At 35.6% G+C, this 21382-nt stretch overlaps 2 protein-coding genes across 2 annotated transcripts; both read right to left on the bottom strand.

The window, feature by feature from the left end:
- Positions 1–8710: 8710 nt before the first annotated feature.
- On the bottom strand, positions 8711–16426 carry LOC135071374 (gamma-interferon-inducible lysosomal thiol reductase-like). The gene is made up of 4 exons (XM_063965169.1): positions 16133–16426; positions 12441–12623; positions 9562–9735; positions 8711–9344 (listed from the first exon to the last, which is right to left on the bottom strand). Exons 1-4 carry the CDS (start codon positions 16241–16243, stop codon positions 9114–9116), a joined length of 699 nt encoding a protein of 232 aa, XP_063821239.1. The 5' UTR covers positions 16244–16426; the 3' UTR covers positions 8711–9113.
- A 2332-nt stretch (positions 16427–18758) lies between these two features.
- Positions 18759–20942, bottom strand: LOC135071364 (splicing factor 45). The gene is made up of 7 exons (XM_063965156.1): positions 20693–20942; positions 20389–20569; positions 20164–20285; positions 19735–19935; positions 19421–19571; positions 19134–19228; positions 18759–19055 (listed from the first exon to the last, which is right to left on the bottom strand). The coding sequence occupies exons 1-7, from the start codon at positions 20846–20848 to the stop codon at positions 18783–18785; spliced, it is 1179 nt and encodes a 392-aa protein (XP_063821226.1). The 5' UTR covers positions 20849–20942; the 3' UTR covers positions 18759–18782.
- Between the last annotated feature and the right edge of the window lie 440 nt (positions 20943–21382).

The raw sequence follows: 21382 nt of genomic DNA, 5'->3' as shown, positions 1-21382 counted from the left end.
GCCCCCATGACTGCTCGCTTAGCTTTATATAAAAGAAGGAATCTTCATGGCCTTCAATTAAAATGGCATCGTCAGTGTTAATTATGAACAAGTTGTAATTAACACATTATCGCAGCATATCACGGGCAATAATTACGAGGCGGATACCTCAGTCATTGATTAACTAAGTAGTTGCGCAGACAATGTAACATTTATGACGGATTTAATATCGTGACCGCTTCGCTACGTTTATAAATTAGACGGAAAACTGTAGATATAGACTTAATCGACTCGAAACCGACCAAAAATTGTCTACGTCACCCATAAGTACCTGTAATGGCTTCTAACTCTATAATAACTACCAATCAGGTTTTGCAGGGCCTGAATCAAGTCAGAAGTATTGGATAATGGTGTCAATTGCCTTGTGAATACCTAGAACGGGCAACGTTTTTGAGGTCATCAGCTTCTCGAGACTGAACTTTGTCTTGAAACCATAAATTGATCATTCAGCTTGTAGCAAAGATGGTCTGTGCACCATACAGCTCTACATTAATCAAGACAACGGAGAATGTTGTCAGTCGACGTTGACTAGTCTGCACCTAGGAATATCTAGCCCATGTTGAGGCACAATCTATTCTCAGATAATATTCCCGGACGTTATGGTTTCGTCACTTACATCACAGTGTATTTTACCTCAACCTATGTTGTTTTACAAAGAATGGAAGTCTATTATGGAACGACGTATATACAAGCTCCCTGTAAATCTGAAAATTATTTTAAGTTTAAATGTTGCAAATAGCTAACGGTTTGCTACACGAATAGTTTCACACATATTTTCACTTTTTCATAGTAATTTTTCTTTCAATAACTCTTAAATTTTCTTTTTTACAAATCATATTATTTGTAAATGTACCACATAATACCTAAGTTATTCCTTCTTTCATAATGCAATTAGAGATGTAAAAGTTACCATGTCAAAAACATTTTTCACTGTCTTCAGCTACTTACGCGTTTCTGCTGCGCTCGGGGCTCGTTTACATCAAAGTACGCTGCGACAGTTTCCCCGAGTCATTTCCCAACCAGTTTTGAACAATCATTCATTGTTTTCCCGCCCAACAATGGAAGGAGCTTACGTGTTTTTTGTGCGCCCCGCTCTTTTGTGCTCTACACAATAATTATAAAATTAATGTCATAATTTGCGGCGCGGGACTGAAGGCAGTGCAATAAGCCGACGTTATCAATCCTAATGATTATTATTAATGGCCTGAAGAGAGCCACAAAATCACTTTGACCGTTGAAACGTGTTTAGATGTTTTGCGTATCTACAACCTAATAGGTTGGCTGCGATTGCGGTCAAATACCTGCCTTGTCTACCAGGCCTCCTACTAGGTGGAACGACGATCTGGTGAAGGTCGTGGGAAGAGCCTGGATGCGGGCAGCGCAGGACCGTTCATTGTGGAAAACCTTGGAGGAGGCCTCTGTCCAGCAGTGGACGTCATTTGGCTGAAACGAACGAACGAACCTGCCTTGTCATGCATAAAAAAAACTGTCATCGTTTGTTATTATCAACGACACTGATAATCTAGGAACATAACTAAGTAGATACTTTATTATGTATCACCACCAACTCTTTTGTGGGCCATTCTTAAATTTGTGCCAAATTTTTTAAAAAAATTAAAGATTTTTTTTTAACTTTTTGCGATGTGTATCGAAAGTATAAACCAAAAGCATACTTTTGATGTATATGGACAACCTTAAAGCCCTCGGAAAGGAAACAAAATAGCCTACGTAAACACGGCTGTGACACTCCATGACACGGATGTGACAGTTTTACATTTTTACTGTAAATAATAATATTTATGTTGTTAAATTTATATCATAATAGTTCAAATTGATTAACAATAAAATACACTAAATTCGTTTCATCAACAAAGGTGTTATTTGGTAATATGTACTTTTTTCTGAACATCCAAAAATTTAATTAAAATTGAGATCGAAAATACCGTCAGGTAGTTAATATATCTACTAGATAATAAAAAAATAGACTTTTTATTATTAGCACTATCTGATCATGCTTCCGATATGCTACCTACATGGTTTCGATATGATAATATGCTTAACAAATTAGTAAATCTTAAACACAGTAGGTACCTAATTGAGTATCAAATGAGATTTCTGTAGGATTCACATAACAGTTGGTTTTGACAACTTATACATGTTTCATAGTCACCGTACCACTAAAAATATGGTTAATAGCAATTCCTTTTAAAACAACTCCGACCACCTCTGCAGGGCCTTTACCGGGAGCTGTCTCAGTAAAATTTGATATTACTGCAGAAATGAGAAAGTGCAATAAAATTTCCTTCGTGGCATCTAGAAAATCATACTAGCGAAAAATAAGTACACTTACTAAAAGGCTACTCCTAAAAATTGCACAATACACAAAATAATTTAGCAGAACAACAAAAACTATTAAAATAATAAAAATAGAATGTCACAACCACGCGTTGTAATGTCACGACCATGTACTTAAATAGTTTGCGGTAGTGACACATTTTTAATACCATGGCCGTGACAATTTGGAACGTGTCCGATATATCCAAAAAACTATCTGTGAATTAGCAGATCTTGTGCAATTATCTGAAACTATACTGCATGAGGTACATAATTATGTTTTATACAATAGCGTGACATTGATACCTACCTTTAAAAATCGTACACGGGATGGACGTGTTATGGTTGTCCCTTTTTTCAAATAAATAGGAAATATTTTTTTGCGGCTCACTCACTACGTTCAGCCATTTGCAAATCTAATAAGATGACAATGTTACTGTTCTAGAAAAACTTAGCAAGGGATGTCAAATATCAAAGATAGTTTTTTTACCGAGTTACGCATATTTAAAGTGGCGCACGTGGTTGTGACACAAAAACTGCTCACACAATGTTTGGTGTTCAAAATCAAAAATGGTAATTATTATTGGTATAAATTTTTAACAATCTTATATAACATGTATTAATCTTGCATAATTACTGTAATATTTATCAAAATAACATAACATCTCTTCAGAAAAAAATATTGTATGTCCAAATCCGGGAATCTCACACTACACGGTCCGTGACATTTTGGACTTGTAATTTTTTTAAATATTCTTCTAATAGTTTTATGATAAAAATGATATTGGGCCTAGTTAATAGAGGTATTTTACTAAGTAAATTAATATACAGTGCACTGATTTTCTTTAAAAACATATGCTATTCTTACATCTCACACAAAAATGCGTAAGAATAAGAATGGCCCTTGTATAAAATATTTAATCTAGTCTCTAAATGTTTGTTAAAAGTCGACGTGATAGGTATTCTGGTCACATATTTTGTTAGATGAGCAAACTGCATCTAAAATTTACCATTCTATCTTATCTTATTCAAAACTAGCGGCCGCCCGCGACTTCGTACGCGTGGATCCTTTTTTACCCCCTTCATCTATCTTACGCGGTTTAGATTTTTTCATACAAATGTTTTTACCCGCTAACTCCCGTTCCCGTGGGAATTTGCAATATCCTGTTGTAACTAAGCTTTAAGTTTACTAAGGTACCTGCATGCCAAATTTCAAGCGTCTAACTTAAGCGGTTTAGATTTTTCATACAAAAGGATTTTCCCGATAATTCCCGTTCCCGTGGGAATTTCGAGAATTCCTTGTTGTAACTAAGCTTTAAGTTTATTAAGGTACCTACATGCCAAATTTCAAGCGTCTAGCGGTTTAGATTTTTCATACAAAAGGATTTTCCCTCTAATTCGTGTTCCCGTGGGAATTCCTAAGTATACTATAACCTGCCCAGGAGTATGAAGAATAATTGTACCAAGTTTCGTTAAAATCCGTCGAGTAGTTTTTGTTTCTACAGAACAGAGGAACATACAGACGGACAGACAGACAGACAGACAAAAATTTTACTGATTGCATTTTTGGCATCAGTATCGATCACTAATCACCCCCTGATAGTTATTTTGAAAATATATTTCATGTACAGAATTGATCTCTCTACAGATTTATTATAAGTATAGACAAAGCTCTGGAAACTCGGATTGTTTGTTTTAAAATATTCGATTATCTTGCACGCATACCTATGCCGTGTTCAATCGACATGAAAAATCCATTAGAGTTGCTTGCGCGGGCTAGCAGGGTCGGAGCAGCCGGCCGCGCGGCAGTGACCGTGCTAAGAGGATTTGTTGCTTCTGTTGGCTGCATTCGTAGCAGACTAGCAGATAATACGCAAAACTAGATGAATCTATTATGGGAAGCCTAAAGCCATTACTTAAATATTTCTTTTATTTAGTTAGCTGTTAAATAAAGGAAGACATTGATTAAAGATAAGACAGTTACTTATCACCAATGTTGATCTAAACTAGATCCTTAAAAGTGAACGCAAGAAATACAAATTGAAAGTCAAACGGCCCGATTCAGGCGGTTCTGTAGCTAAAAGCGATCTCTTACAGACACTTCAGGGACACTCATATTAGGTACATGATAATATTATAACGAATAAGTAAACATCTCAGAGCGCAAATTTTTAACGAATCTGAAAAATATTAAGCTTAGTAATTAAAATGTCCAGTAGGTACCTACATCATGAAATTGAAAAGAAATTATTATTTGAAGATAGTGCGCGGTATTCGTAGAGTGGCGAGAGCGGAGAACAGCCGGGCAGAGAGACGTCATTACCGCAATCAAAGCAGCCGAAGCCGCACGCTCGTAACGAGTGCTCTCGATAAAAATTAAAAACACGTGCGAGCCAGCCTGAGGAAAGTTTTAATGAGAGTACACGGCCCGCTCACCACCGGCAGCTACGCTATATGGGCAAAGCGATTTAAAACATACAACATATTATGTGCTAATTTACTTAAAGTATTTCGACGCCATTATTCTAACTAGGTACTTAAGTCTAACCTATTAATTTATGTAAACTGTTTGGAGATTTAGAAGAGCTTTCAGTCTGGTATGTAATGATGCTGAGCATATGCGTCTCTTAGTAACCAGCACCCATAATTTAGGTAAGATACAAATCGTTACGGGATGACAATTTTCCTGTGGCTTACTTATGTTTATGTGTAATTTACAACAATCAAAAGCAACGTTATAGTAGTAAGTGGTCTACCTGGCTGCCTGCATAAAATGATTTAACTTAAGCTTAGTTATCAAAGATACAAAATTACACGCTGATCTGAAATGATATTTTACCTTTTACCTACCTATTAACTTAAGGAATGCTGATAGAAAATGCTGCATAGTGAGACACATTATCATCCAATTGTTAGAGCAATAAGTAAGTAGGTAGGTAGATTAAGATTTTCATAATTGATTTGTCTCATATTTGGGGAATGTACTGTATCATGAGTCTCATTTTAAAAGAATGCCAACGACTTAAATGTCACCTTGTAGATTAACCATAAAGTTAATATTCCTCCTTCCGAAGAAATATTAACTTTATGAGACTAACCCATAAATAACTTACTACCACCACTACCACGTCGATATTAACGAAGGAGGTTACAGCTAAAGCCTTGTATTGAAAACTTGAATAAAATCTTCATAGAATCGCCATATCCAGGGAGTGGATTACAAGGTTTGAAGCTTCAACGGGGCTGAATGATGCTCCAGCTAGGTGAAAACACTTTTTACTGGGCATCCTTAGATAGGAAAGGCACGGCATAATACCTACCTGCTAAAAACCAGTACATAAGTTTTAGATTTTCGATCTCAGTCCTTTCCTGAAACTCCGACAGCCCTAGAGCGACTTTCCTGAACAATAAAAAATATACGCAGGGCACGAATAAATCCTTTTGGCAAGATCCCCTTTTATTGATGCAGTCGGTTTTTCTGGCAACATAAAAAATCCATTAGATTTGTGCATCCATACCGGGACTCGGCGGGTCAGGGTGAACACGACCGTGCCGTCGTCAGTTGACCGTGTGTAAGCGGCTTTACTGCCAAGCCAGCCATCGCCACAGTTGCAGTTGCATATTGTCTGAAAAATACCTAACATGGAAATCGACATTGCAAACTTTAAGAGTACCTAGATATATCGGAATTTTACAGTTTTCCTTAGTTTACTTACGCACTTCGAAATTATAATTTGTGCCAATTAAGATTATCTTTCTTGAAGCCCTGCTGTTTATCGAGCTGAGGAGTGAACGTCACTTTAGTTGTCGAGACGTACCTACTTAGGTCTCAACTCGAGAACCTGTTCGTACTGAGGTGGACTGCAATCGGCTGAATGATGATACTTAATTTAGCGAATCTATAAAAGTAGGTGCTAATCTACTTACGTAGTGCCTTACTACATAGGTACTTACTCGTGTTATTTCTATAATGTGTATTTTACTTTTCAAAAAATCTTTACAAAATTATAGCGGCTTAATATTAAATGATAAACTCAGAGCATCTTATTCCATAAATTAAATTATAAAACTTGAACCAGTTACAGGCCCCAATTTGTATAAAAGGATACAAAAGCTTTTCATTTCAGGAGAGCCATAAAACAGCTGTTTTTGTTCTCCATAACCCCCTTTAGTCTGTACAGTCGGTTAAAAACAAGAATAAATTGTGAGAATCTTTGCAAAACAATAGTTGGAAATGGTGTACGCGAGAAAAAGCCGGATGCAAATGCCATTCATATTAATTAGCAAAGCGAGACGGGGCTTTTACGAAATTAGACCGTGATTCCAGTGAAGATTTATTGTTGTGTTTGAAATGGTTTTTGGAGCAAAGGTAGCCATTTAGACGCAGGCAAATTGGTGTTGTCAGAGCGGGTTTTAAATTGAATTGACTGGAGTTGTTTGCTTTGGGCGGTGACTCACGGGGAAGGTGGAAACTTCAGTGGGAGTCACTAATTTATTGCCGTCGCACATGATACGGTAAAGTGGCCGTTTGATCGGAATGATTAATGGCCCTGTCCTATCGAATTACTTACAAGTAGTCTGGTAATAGTAGTAGAACGTGTAATGGTTAATTGTGTAAAGGGAGCGCATCAATTGAATCTCAGTAATTTAAGTAGGTACAACTTAATTAAATTTATATTAGTGTGTAGTAACGTAACGATTACTGTGTACCTACCTAGTGGTTTTCTTGGAGGTACAATTGTGTAATTTCGGAAGGAAAGAAAAAACATGACATAATGTGTAAATTGTTTTATTAATCACATTCATAAAATTAATCCAAAATTACATATTACAACCGCTTTTTGACTGAAAGTTTAAACAAGATCTTAAATTAATGGATTTACACCGTATTTTATATAAAAAGATACAGATAAAGTATTACAGGTTAAGAGATTTATGATCAATACTGATTGGATACTATTAGGAAGGATAAAGTTAGTTAGGTATTAAGTTTCTCCAAGCATCCGGAATCTGTAATCAAATGGTCCCGGATGAAATCCGTCGCTTAGTTTTCTTGATTCCGAATGTGTGATTATAAAATCATAAACAACTTAAAATAAAAAAAACTCTAAATTAATATACCATAACCAAACTGTATTTCGTAAAGTTTCATCGCATTATTCCTATTATTTTAATGTATTCTATGATTATTTTTTTATTATAATACAAATGCATTTTCTTCACGCTTGCGATCGCACTAATCTTAATGTAACCTTCGATTACATTATGATTTATTGGGCCCAGTGTTGATATAAAATATTGGATCGTGCTCATTAAATGAAGGTTAAGAATGAATACAACGTACACCTACACATTTTTGTTCATAATTAGTTTACTAGCGTATTATGAAAATAATATTGTAGCATTTATTTAGACTAAAATAAAAATAGGTCACTTATCAATAATTATCATCATTGTAATTATTATGTTTTAGGTTTTCCATACAATTTAAATATGAAGATACATTTCAATGGAAATGGCAAGAAAGGCATTTTATTTACATAAACGTTAGCTTACTACTATATGCCTATTTTAATACAGATTTTTAATTGATCATAGTAGTAATAGTTCTGTGAAACCGCGAAGAATATTAAAAATAGAGTTTGACGTTCAATACGTTTTAATGAACAGAAATTCAGAACTAATTCTAATGATTAGCTTAAATATTTATAGGAAAATATAAAGTCAAGTCATGTTTCAACGGTAATACTTTATCATTTTCACAACGTAGTTTTTAGGGCATTACGTTTTCATAGTGCGAGAAAACATACAAAAAAAATATTTCAAAAATACATTCAGCTCTTTATTCCGATAGTCATCAAGTTGAGAATAACAACAACGAGTCAAAAAGTACAACTTTAAAAAAGAATTACAACATTTAGGAAAGGTTTGTATGTATCAAACCCAAATACATTACTATGTATTTGGGTTACTACGAACGACGGCGCATCAATAAAATAAAAATAAATAATAATTCATTCACATTGAACTTCCTCTAACCAATAAAAGAGGAAAAAATAATTACACAAGATTAAGTTAAATCTATTACAACCTGTTTGAATTAAAAATAATACTTTTGAATAGAGTACAAATAAAAAAATAAAATCCTGATTCTTTCATGACTAAATCTTTATACAATTGATCAATTCTTTATTCGAAAAAATAAATTTAATAAAAGATTTAATAAAAATTAGAAATCATAAAAACGTTTCTGTAATAATAAGCATATTTTATTATGAGCAATTTTTGAGCACTTCACATTTATTTTTCATTGTTCTAACAAGGTTCTGACTAAAAAATTGTTACAATTAAGGTTGATTGTTATTAACATGGAATAACTTATCTAAGAATAAAATTGGCCTATTGAGCCTAGTTGGGAAATATGTCAAAATGTCAATTTTATTCTTGAGACAAAAGGTATTCGACGGTTGAAAAATCAAGCCCTTGCCTTGCGGGTTTTCCACCGCGAGCGGTACCCATCCAATTTATTTGTAGATTAGATTAATTAGATTTCAAAATAGGAATATCGATTTTGATTAGTTAGGCGAAAGTATTAAATGTATCATTCGTGAACATCATCTAATAGCTACTTTGTGTGAATTTGATCAAACCTACGTGTCGCCATTTCAAGACTGAAAAATGTATTTAACACGTTATTTATCATATCGGACAGGTATTAATCGTGCCGATCTAGTTGTTCGTCACAAGCATGGTGGTGGTAATGGCATGTCAATTAATTTACAAACTTCCAACAAGAAATTTTTCAGAATGGCTGCTTGGTTGCCTTTAGAACCATTCAAAGTTATGGTCGGTATGAAGGTGGGGCTGATTATATGGGTGTCGTCTCCATGTTTCTTGAGTAATGCTGACCCTTGCTCTCCCGAAGCGCAACCGATTATTTGATCGGTATCGACTTTCACATCTTTTGCACACTTAAACAAAAAAATATATTTGAAAAACTTCCAATAATTAAAACACTGAACGTGGTGATTCGATTCGATTCGTACAATGAATGATGAGAATTCGATTACATGTAGGTAAGTGCTGCTTTTTTAATTAACTTATTTATCAAACCCTTAAAACTCCAAATGTTATCCAGTTACCAATTGCATATAAGCCTATAAAAACCGAAGTAAACGAAATACTTACTCTTTCTAAGGCTGCATCAGCATCCAAATTGTCAATAATCATGCATTCAGTGATTTTCACAGCCTGTGTCGTGTTGTTCAGTGCATGGATGGCACAAGCATGGATTTTATTGGCGTAGCATTCCTCTTCGCCGTGTTGACAATTGAATATATACTGGCCATTTTTCTCTTTGGTCTGAAATTCAACATAATATGAGATTTTGTTATTATTACTTACGCTCCGATTCTACCTACTTATGAGATCCATATTATTATTTAGTTATACCAGCATATCGCATCTAAATCGAAACAGAAACAGATTTTAAAATACGGAGTACGAACAACTACACTCGCGAGCAAAAGTATGGAATCACTTACATGAAGTTGTTTCCACGCGATCTTGTGTACTAACGAATTTGTTAGTAACAAAAAAAGTAGCACCATTTTAAAGATTAAACTTTTAACTTTAAATTGATACCAAATTCATTTAAATCACACCGGTATTTAAAAAGATATCCCGGCTGATGTGAAGAAGTAAGAAAAAAGACATGTACCAACTGTTTGATACGTAGCGAGTTGCGGCCTATTTACCCCCTATAAAAGCACGTGTTTTCGGATTTTTGCGTTCACACGTTGATCCATATACATCTCGGCTTCTTTTGACACTTTACCTGGGATTCTACACCTACAGAAGCAGCACAAATCGTTGCACTGTTGCAAGAAGGGCTCAGCCAGCGGTCTGTCGCACGTCAGCTCCACATAAGCAGGCCTGGCTCACTCCGCGCGGTACATCCGATAATTACCTACAGCGAAGCGCCCCGCCGGCGGGTATTATATCAGTCGAGTGTCACGCGCGCGCTCGTCAGGACGCTGGCGTGCGTTGTAGTATGATTATAATTCTATGATCGAAGTATTATTTAAAAATGGACATAAAGAGAAAGAAATATTGTGCGGCGTTCGGGTGTTTAAATTCGAAAAGTAATCTACCGGATTTATCTTTTTTTTTCGCTTCCCAAAGATGCTGAAAGGTATGTTGGCCATGTAGGTAATCAATAATTCTTAGGATAGTATAGGAACCTAACCTACTATGACTACTGCTCAGAATGCGTTCGTTCGTTTCAGCCAAATGACGTCCACTGCTGGACAAAGGCCTCTCCCAAGGTTTTCCATAATGAATGCATACTTACCTACATACGTACCTCATTACAAATAAGTAGATTAATTATTTTTTTCACTAGACAGCAACCCTAACAGCGTAAGAAGAGTTCAGAGGCACGCGATAGAAAGAGACAAAACTTGTAGGTGAATAAAATTGTAGGTACGTAGTGCTGTGCGAGCTGAATTCCACTGTATCGCGTCGTAGCAAGACTCGCATTTATTTAAATCGTCATGCGGAGTAATCCTTCTGTACCTGTACTATTACTTATTCTGTGACATAAGCCAGTCCTGGGTTTCGAAAGTTTTAAGACGCTTTTGGGAGACTGGTGGCTTTATCCCGAGACCAAGTTCTGAACAGCGCCGGTGCACATCGCAGAGCGATGACCGTTTTTTCATGTCAACCTCTCTATGAAATCGTCATTTGACTGGTATCGACGTCCAGCAAGAGCTCAGAAATGTTCGTAGGATAGCTGTTAGCGAGTGGACAGTTTGTCTAAGATATGAGCAATAAAATTTTACTCCAAAAAGGCCTACCACAGGCTGGAAACTGACGGCAGGTCACCGACAAGCACGCTTTCAATTAGCTCGCACTCGGAAGGCGAGTAATGGAGGCGAGTTTTGTTCTCCGATGAATGCAGACTGTTTTTGCAGTGCAGCAGTCGAAGTGATCGGGTCTATAGAGGGCCTGGGGAGCGATTTGTGCAGTGCTGGTTAGCTAAAACATTGGCTTATGGGGGTGGCTTGCTCGACTTCCCATCGAGATGTGTAGGAGCAAATTAAAAGCGTGCTTATCGGTGACCTGCCGTCAGTTTCAAGCCTGTGGCAGGCCTTTTTGGAGTCAAATTCTATTGTTTATATCTTAGACGAACTGTCCACTTGCTAACAGCTATCCTACGAACATTTCTGAGCTCTTGCTGGACGTCGATACCAGTCAAATGACGATTTCGTAGAGAAGTTGACATGAAAAAACGGTTTTCCCTCTGCGATGTGCACCGGCAATGTTCAGAACTTGGTCTCGGGATAAAGCCACCAGTCTCCCGAAAGCGTCTTAAAACTTTCGAAACCCAGGACTGGCTTATGTGGAGCTGATGTGCGACAGCCCGCTGGCTGAGCCCTTCTTGCAATAGTGCAACGATTTGTGCTGCTTCTGAAGGTGTAGAATCCCAGGTAAAGTGTCAAAAGAAGCGGAGATGTGTATGGATCAACGTGTGAAAGCAAAAATCCGAAAACACTTGCTTTTATGGGGGGTAAATAGGCCGCAACTCGCGACGTATCAAACAGTTGATACTGTCTTTTTCCTTACTTCTTCACATTAGGCGGGATATCTTTTTAAATACCGGTGTGATTTAAATGAATTTGGTATCAATTTAAAGTTAAAAGTTTAATCTTTAAAATGGTGCTACTTTTTTTGTTACTAACAAATTGGTTAGTACACAAGATCGCGTGGAAACAACTTCATGTAAGTGATTCCGTACTTTTGCTCGCCAGTGTATTACAAGTCCCACAAAAACATTAACATATGTACTTGGAAAAGTAGTTTTAGCCTGCATAGATAATGACTGTAATTTTATTCATTACTTACTACATATACGTTACTGGATATTACCATTTACCGATACAATTTCATCGCCTATTTCACCCCCTTCAAAAGTATTTTCTCTTAGGAGTACTATTTTAACAGTAGGTTACCGCCGCATTTATGATATTAGCATCAAAGTCTAGATTACGAATTAGTATACTCACAGTGGCTTTCCCATAAGGAACCAATGTTACATCCAGGAACTCTGATAGTTTTTGCGTCACAGGTGATAAATGCTTGATAAAGAAATGCTTAGAATCTGGACATAGAGCCTCATAGTATACTCTAACTTTCACTTTATCTTTCTTGTGTTTATTATACCTGTCATCTTCCAGTTCTACTATGTCCTGTAAATCAATAATGTTATTATTTTTCATTTCATAAAGGAAAAATCGATTACGACGGAAATACGGTAAAATTAGATGTCATTCATGAAAAATAATGTTCCACTAAAAAAATCTTATTTGCATTCATATACGACAATAGCCCAATGGTGTCAGTGTCGGGTCGGACTGGTCGAATCGAGATCCGAGGAACGCGGATTCAAACCCCGCCGCGCTGGACTATTGTGGTGAACCCACTCGTTGACTCGTAACGTTAAATTAGCTTTTACGAGGTTTTAACGAGACTCCATAAATTATGCACAGATCTATCTACTGTCTTTCTTTATGAAGTAACAATTTCCTTACAAAATGGTAGGCAGTTTATAGATAAGTAGTAACTACCTACCCGACGCGCGCTGCCGTCTTTTCGAAATAACCTAAAGCCGACAATACACGGACAGCTCGAGCAGTTAGTCAGTGATCAACATAATACACGGACTGCTCTTGCAGTCAAGAGTCAACAGCTTGAAGCTGCCAGCGACAACTGCTCGAGCAGTTGGTATTAACTGCACAACAAATCACAAGCGCTCGCGCCGTGGAATGAAGAAAGTGGGCGGAGGTAACTGCGCGAGAGCTGTCGACAGCTCGAGCAGTCAGTGTATGGCTGGCGACTGCTTGACCGCTCGATGAAAATTCACCGTGCTGTCGAACGCCCGAATCAGTTGCAACTGCTCGAGCTGTTCGTGTATGTGCGTCCATAGAACTCTGCAATTCATTGTGCAGTCGCAGCTTGAAGCTGTCGACCCTGACTGCTTCAAGCGGTCCGTGTATTGCCGGCCTTAGCATATTAAACCAGTCCAGACCGGGATTTATCGGCACTGATGGTCAATTGAACCAAGTAAGTCTGTCACCAAGGTTCACATGACGTTACGTACGTACATAACTGGGTAATACACGATTTCAACACTTTATTGACTATAGCAGATGGCCTTGTGATATCTTTTGGAAAGCTTTCATTTTATTTACAAGCTTTTATTAAACTGACCGATAAATAGAATAACTACTTGGTCTTTGACTGTGGTCTTTCCGACTTTACGTTGTAGGCGTAACAAAAAACATGACAGTATTGAAAGTTTAAGACCAACACTTATTTTTAATAGAAAAACACTCGCAATATTTATTTCTTTTTTATTTTACCCAATTTTACCCAAAAAGAGTTAAGGAGACTAATGGATGATAAAGAAAATTATTTTAGTAAAAGTAGGTATCACCATTTCAGAGATATGTTTTTCATGTTTTTTTTAATCCCCAATTTTTTTGTGTACACCTATCTCTTGTAGCTGGTGTACAACTGAGCAGATAATTTTCTTATTCTTCTTCTTATTTGCATGCGCGTATAATAGCGGGGGGGGGGGGGGGGGGCGTGCCCAACCCAGAATGGTCTGGTGCCCCCCAGGATTTTGGGCTACCAATTAGAAGATGATAGTTGGTAGTACTAATTCATGACCAATCACACCCCCTCCTTGTCTTGAAAAATTTTTTTTTGTATCTGTGCACATTTAATTTTAATATTGATGCAGTGTGTTGTAATGTATAACAGAAACTGCTGCTACTTTACTAAACATAGGCTCATATTGTTCCATACACATTCATATGAAACATTCAGTTTGTTTGAAAATAAATAACAAAATAATATAAAATTGTCACATAATGCATAATGACTAATTTAACTGTTTGAACAAGGTCAAAGTTACACTTAATGTCAGGAATACCAACTGTGTACTGTCACAAACAGGAAACTTTTGGTTAAGATCTCATAGCTTCATAAACTAAACTATCTAATGTGTACCTATAAATATACTGTTTCAGTAGTAAAATATCTTATCTTTTGTTTTAAAAACCTTTATAAAACTTTTCATAACACTTTTCATTTAATCTTATTTGTGAATATAAAGCAGACTTTTTCACTTTAACCCATTATAGACTAGCGGTCCCATATGGTACCACTTTTTTGTGTGTTTTAATTTGGCTCTATACATTAACACGAGAAAAGATGCAGTGCTCTGATTGATGCAAGTCGTAGCCAATAGATATGGTCTATGCTTCTAGGAATAAAAATTGACAGTTATTCTTTTCAGTTGTGTGTAATTGATGATTAAAGTGAGCGCATCAAAATTTTCTCTTAAAAATTGACGCGCCATTCAAGTAAGTGATCATATTTTTTTTGTGTGATAGTCAAATACTGATTTTGTTACAATCTTGTATTCTCCATAAGTGCTTTTATTGTGAAATGGTGTAAAATTACGTCGATAGGTAATAATAATGGGAAATATTGTATGTCAAAATTACTGGTACCGTACGGTACCGCTAGCCGCTTACCGTGTCTTTTTAATTATTTTATGATTTTTAGTTTTTACTGTATTTATTGGGAAGTATGTGATATATTCAATGGTATATAAGGTATACAGCATGATAAAGTAAAATAGTTACCTATACTTTACAAAACCATGGGTTTTTATTTATTTTAGATGTAACTTACACGAAACATTGGCAGTTTTGGAGGACGATGAAGGTCCCAAGACGAAGCAGATATTTATAGAACGAACTTGGGATAATTACAACTCTCGAACAATATTAGAGTATAGAAAATGTTATGTGGGGCTAAGTGCAGCGTGCAATGCCAAGCTCCATTCCAAATTTTTGAATATTCAAAGATAAAAATGAATATTGCTTACCCAATATACAGTTTTTTTTTTACATTTAATATCACTTCTGTTATTTGCTTGTATATTAATACATATTATAATAATAATAAAATATATAATTTACCCTATTTTTATAAAGTCCATGATAATTATGTTTTAACTGACTGACACGGTAAGAGGCTAGCGGTACCATATGGTACCAGCATTTTTTTTCTAGATTACAGGTCGGATCATTTTTTTAATGCTTGTATAGCATTATGTAGACCATAATTATGAACATATTTCAAAAAAACAAAAATCTGACACTTTAAGAAAACTCAGTCTATAATGGGTTAATAATAAGTATGAAATTATTTCAAACCTGAGTTCAAATTCGTGAACAATTATGATTTAATATTGGAAAGTGTAACAAAAAAAACTAATGACTATTTATTATTGTATTATTGATGAAAGACCCTTAAACCTGCTCCTCACTACATGATGTATAAAAAAAGAAAAGGAACAAAATCTTAGTATAGAAATTTAAAAGATTTTAAACTCAAATCTGCAGGTTATGGATTAAACAACTTATAATTTAGGAAAATCGGTTTAATATACAATAAAATAAATAAATCCCACAACACTGGCATTCATTCAAAAAATGTTCACAATGGCTACAAGTAAAACAGTAAGCTTTCCTATCCTAACCATTGATTTCCCTCCTATTGCTATGGATAGATAAGATACGTCAAACTATATTATAGAAGAATTATTTGGGATTATCATTATGTCAGATATGAGAATGGATAGCCTATGGAATGGAATTTATGAAGGATTTTGTGAACTCACCTCAGTCACTTGTACTTGTTTTTTTGGCAACAACTGAAACACTTGCCACATTATCAATCCTAACAAAACTAAAACTAAGAGTCTGTAACGATTGCAAGAATAAAAAGCCATTGTTTAATAATATTAAAAGAAAATTTTAAAACACTAGTTGGTTCTTACATTCAATGACTACACATAGTAATTATACTTAATCATTGTTTTTAATTAGGTTAGTGACCGTAACTTGATAATCAATTAGTAATGCAAATCACTTCCAATGCCTCAAAATCACTGTAAGTAAATCTAAAAGACAGACTTCTTCTTCTTCATTTGTTGATGGCGATGGACTTGTGTTTTTTCGCCACTGGGGGCACACTGTTCCGCCAATGTCACGTGCGCAGCTTTTACACAATGTTATGAATAAAAAAATAAATAGATAATAATTCAATACTGCAAAACTAAGCGGACTTATCGTACCTAAAACAAAAAAGACATCACACACAATCACAAAAAGACATCACAAAACAAACAAAACACAAAAATTTTGTACAGCGTGGATTGGGATAAGGGAAAGGGTTGGGACTGTTGGGAGAGGCTAAGAGATTTGGATTGAATTTCGCAAGGCCAAGACAAGTTAAAAGTACCTACAAATTAATTTTGTTAACATTGATGAATTTAACAAGGGAATTTAAAATAGGGGAGTTATTGGTGTTAAGTACGCATTTGATGTTAAAGGGACGGGGGATAAAAGACAGACTTTTTGTAAAATTGATGATTGAACACGACATTTGACAAAACAGCTTGACAGTAGTGATGTGGTTATTTCTTAATGTAATTGATATCGACAGTAGTGTCATAAGTCGACCAGATTTTTTACAATAACTCTTTTGGGAAAGTTAAATCCCATCAAAAACAATACTTGTCAAAAAAACCAAGTCTCGCAACTCAGTTGTTCTACGGTAAAAAGTTGTGAGATCCATGTAATACCAAGTCCAGGCCAGGAAATCTTTAACGTTTTACATAAATTATTGACTTGGCCATCGCACTAAATAATTTAATTTACACGTGTTTTCATGCGATGGCCAAGTCAATATATTTATGTAAAACGTTAAAGATTTCCTGGCCTGGACTTGGTATTACATGGATCTCACAACTTTTTACCGTAGAACAACTGAGTTGCGAGACTTGGTTTTTTTGACAAGTATTGTTTTTGATGGGATCTCATTTCTTTTTGTATTTTGTAGACAGCAGTTATGTATCTAGAAAACTGGACCGAAATTGAAAAATTTTGCTCGACTTGGCGGTTGCACTACCGTGCCCCCAAATCTCATTTCTTTTTGTATTTTGTAGACAGCAGTTATGTATCTAGAAAACTGGACCGAAATTGAAAAATTTTACTCGACTTGGCGGTTGCACTACCGTGCCCCCAAATATTTTAGTTTTTCCTTGATTCATACACCAAACACTACTTATATTCCAAATTTGAAGCTTCTAGGTCTGCTAGAAGTGCCTTAGAATTTTGATGATCGGTGAGTCAGTCAGTGAGTCAGTGAGTGACAAAATTAAGTAACTTTGACCCGTTATAATTCCTAAACTACTGGTTCAAATTGAATGAAATTTTAAATATACCGTGTCTTTACAATTCCTGCATAGCTAATGAAAATTCAGCCTTCTAGTTTTATCCACAACGAAGTTACAGGCGGTCGAAAATGGCCTGAATTGCTTCGAGAAAAGGATGGTACGGCCGTGCCGCTTTTTTGCTCGACTTGGTGGGGGCACTGCCGTGCCCCCAGATCGGACAAAAGGAGTTTTGTATTAACAACGATTGGATCTTAAAGCATAGCGTCTCCACCACAGGCCTCCAACTCGGTGAACTAACGATCTGACAGAATACGCTTAGATCGTCATTATTGCGGATACTCAGAACATGAAATAGATGAGTAGGTACCAACGAACATGCAACATTTTGATTTATTAATTCTCAGGTAATTTTTCCTATACCAATACAAATAATTTCAAATTATCAACAAAAAGTATCGATATAAACTCGATAAAGTTCTGCGTACATCCCTTGTCAGACTTCTTCATGTTGGCAGCATTGGAACTATCTGTCATTTTGACCACAGATTAAACAACAGGGCAAGCTTGGCCACAACCCAAAGATTTTATAAGAATACGTATAAAGTATCAAATCAACTAAAAATGTATTTTATTCCCTGGAATTCCCAGACAAACCTTGATTTAGATGCTATAAATAAATAATAATTAAAATAATAGTGTCATTACTCATAATATTTAATAATACTTTTTAACTTTTATCCTTTTAGTCGGCCGTTTGGTGTAGTGGTTCAGAACGGACTACTATGCCGAGAGGTCCCGGGTTCGATTCCCGGCCGGGCAGAAATTGAAATGATGAATTTTAATTTCTGTGTCGGGTCTGGGTGTTACTATGTATATTATGTATGTATTTAAAAAAAAAATATATATAAGTAGTATAACCGCTAAGCTAGCACCCATGACACAAGCATTAAATTGCTTACTTTGGGGCTAGCTGGCGCTGTGTGAAATTGTCCAAAGATTTATTTATTATTTATTATTATTATTATCCATGTAAGTCTCTCCAACTAACATGAAAAATTGAAACACCTTATTTTATCGTATTCAATATTATTTATTCAGTTAATTGTAATGAAGCAAATTTTTCTACATCATAGAATCCCGCCTTCACTTGACGACCGCCGAAAAATCGGCCATTGAGGTCGACAACTGCTTTAATAGCACTTTCAATTCGTTTAAATTCCACAAATATTCTCACAGCTTCATCAGAAGGCGCATTTGGCATTTCAAATATTAAAACTTTTATAACATCTCCATATTTCGTGTTACATTCATCTTTTACTTCTGGTTCAAGTTCCTCGTCCACATCTCCGGGGCCCACCATATTCTGCAAACAAAAATGCATTTTTAAACTTTATTATGAAAGTCAATATCTGAATATTCCCAAAGAAAATAATTTACTTACTCTTAATAAAACTACTTTGCTCGGTGACTTCATTATTTCAGTAATTGATGGCTCTTGTTTTGTTTGTGGGGAATTAGAAGAAGCATTTGGAGAATCTGAAAAAAAAATTTGGCATAATATTAAATAATCATAAAATTAAAAAAAAATATTAACAAAAAAAGGATTTCAATAAATACATTATAAGAGATTTTTTCATTATTAACTACCATTGGCATTAGTTTAGTCTCTATCCAGTTTTTTCAAATTTAGTAATATCAAAAATCATGATTAATGGTGAAAATAATAACCTGGTCCAGGAGCAGCAGGCATAGCAAATGCTGGTGGTGGCATGGCTCCTCCATCCTTTTCATGTATAATTCTTCCACCACGCTTAGAGGTCTTCTCTACTTGTAAAGCCACTGACATGCCTTGTTCTTTTTTACCCAAACCTTGACCTTCCTATTTTAAAAAAATAAGTTTATCAGTTGACATTTAAATGAGAAGGATATAGTTAAGCAAAAGTAATTGGCTTTAAAAAACCCAGAAATCAACAAGGAAAGATAGATAAGTGAAAAAAAAATTCAATGAAAAAATAAGGTTAGCAAACATAATTCTGAAATACCTTGAATCCATATTTTGCCATAATTTTGGCAGCTACTGAGCTAGCACCATAGCCACCTATAGAAAATCCAGCTGCAGGGGGGTTAGGGGTGGGTACGGCAGGGGGTGGTGATGGGGTCTCAACAGTCAATGACGGTGGTGGGGCAATCGCAGCACCAGCAGCACGTTTAGATATTTCTTCAGCTTCTTCTTCTTCAGGTTGCTGTGGTTGAAATAATAAACATTTTACAATCAAAATTTTAAAAGTTATCCATACAATAGATGGAATTAAGGTGAAAGCTAAGCACTGTGATATCTTATTAGTTACAAGTTACTTTTCAACAGAAAAATAGTTTGCATTGCTTTTATTAACTGTAACAGTAATTTTATAAAATCAAGTATCCTGAATGAATTATCTCAATGAAACAAGTGAAAAATTTGCCTTATTTACCATTGGTATAAGTGTTTTTTCAGGGATAACATCATCATCATCACCAAATCTACTTTTTCGTTTTCTTTCTGTCCTTTCAGTTCTGTCTCCACCATCTAATTGTAATCTTTTAGCTTGCATTTCTGGAAAAAGTGTAAGAAATAAAAAATAAAAACATTTATAAAATAATGTCGATTATCACAAGTCAATATTTTGGAATAATAGAATGATAAAACTTATACCAACCTTTGGCAACTTTTTCGTAATCATTAGGCCACATAGGATCATACTCATTTGCTACATTCCAATCAAAATCTCGAACATTTAGTGAAGCTGTCAGAGTTTTAGGTTGTGAATTGGGACTGTTTGAATTTGACTCATCCTCATCTTTTTGTTTACTTTTCAGGTCGATAACAGGTGTTAAAACCTTTCAATGTAAAATATTAAATTACAGGTTAGGTTAATAAAAATCATAACCGAATTATTTTCATGAAATTGCACATTAACTGCATAATAAAGTAAATCAATATCAAACTTTAGCTCCTTTTACCTGTGTTGAACGACGTAAAGCTTCTCTTTTAGGTTGAGTTACTGCAGCTTTTTTTAGTTGCAGTTGTGATTGCAGTAATTTTATACCTGAAGACCATCCTGCTACCTTTTCTGTCGTGCGGGCTTTTATTGTATCAAGATCGTCGTACAAGGACATTATCTACAAAATTATTGTGGATAAGTAATTTATTTTGTATTTTCTTGCGACATAAAATGAACAACACAGAACAAACAGAAAGGCGTACTGTCAGCAGTGTTGCCAGTCGGGTCTTGTCAGAAATTACCAGAAATATAAAAAAATGTAACCTTTTTGAAGAAAAAGTAACCTTCATACGGGGGGGGGGGGGTGCGGAGCATTCCATGAAGACCGAAAAGTGACCGGTCGTATAAAAACGTTTCCTGGATTTGAAAGAAAGAAAGAAACATTTATTGCCATGGACATCACAAAAGACAAAAGAGGTAAAATAAAAAAAAAAAGCAAATAAGATAAGACAGAGGTGACATAAAACATACAATGAATGAATGAATAAACTAAGCAGTGCCACCCTGTCGCACAGCGATGCCCATCGCAATGGGACCCCACTCAGCATATGCCGTGGCCAGTGTTGCCAGTCGGGTCTTGTCAGAAATTACCAGAAATATAAAAAAAATGTAACCTTTTTGAATAAAAAGTAACCTTCTACGGGGGGGG

Source organism: Ostrinia nubilalis, chromosome 1 (genome assembly GCF_963855985.1).
Source record: "Ostrinia nubilalis chromosome 1, ilOstNubi1.1, whole genome shotgun sequence".
NCBI lineage: Eukaryota > Metazoa > Arthropoda > Insecta > Lepidoptera > Crambidae > Ostrinia > Ostrinia nubilalis.
The sequence above is the reverse complement of the archived record's forward strand: the minus strand, read 5'-3'. Positions and strand labels throughout refer to the sequence as shown.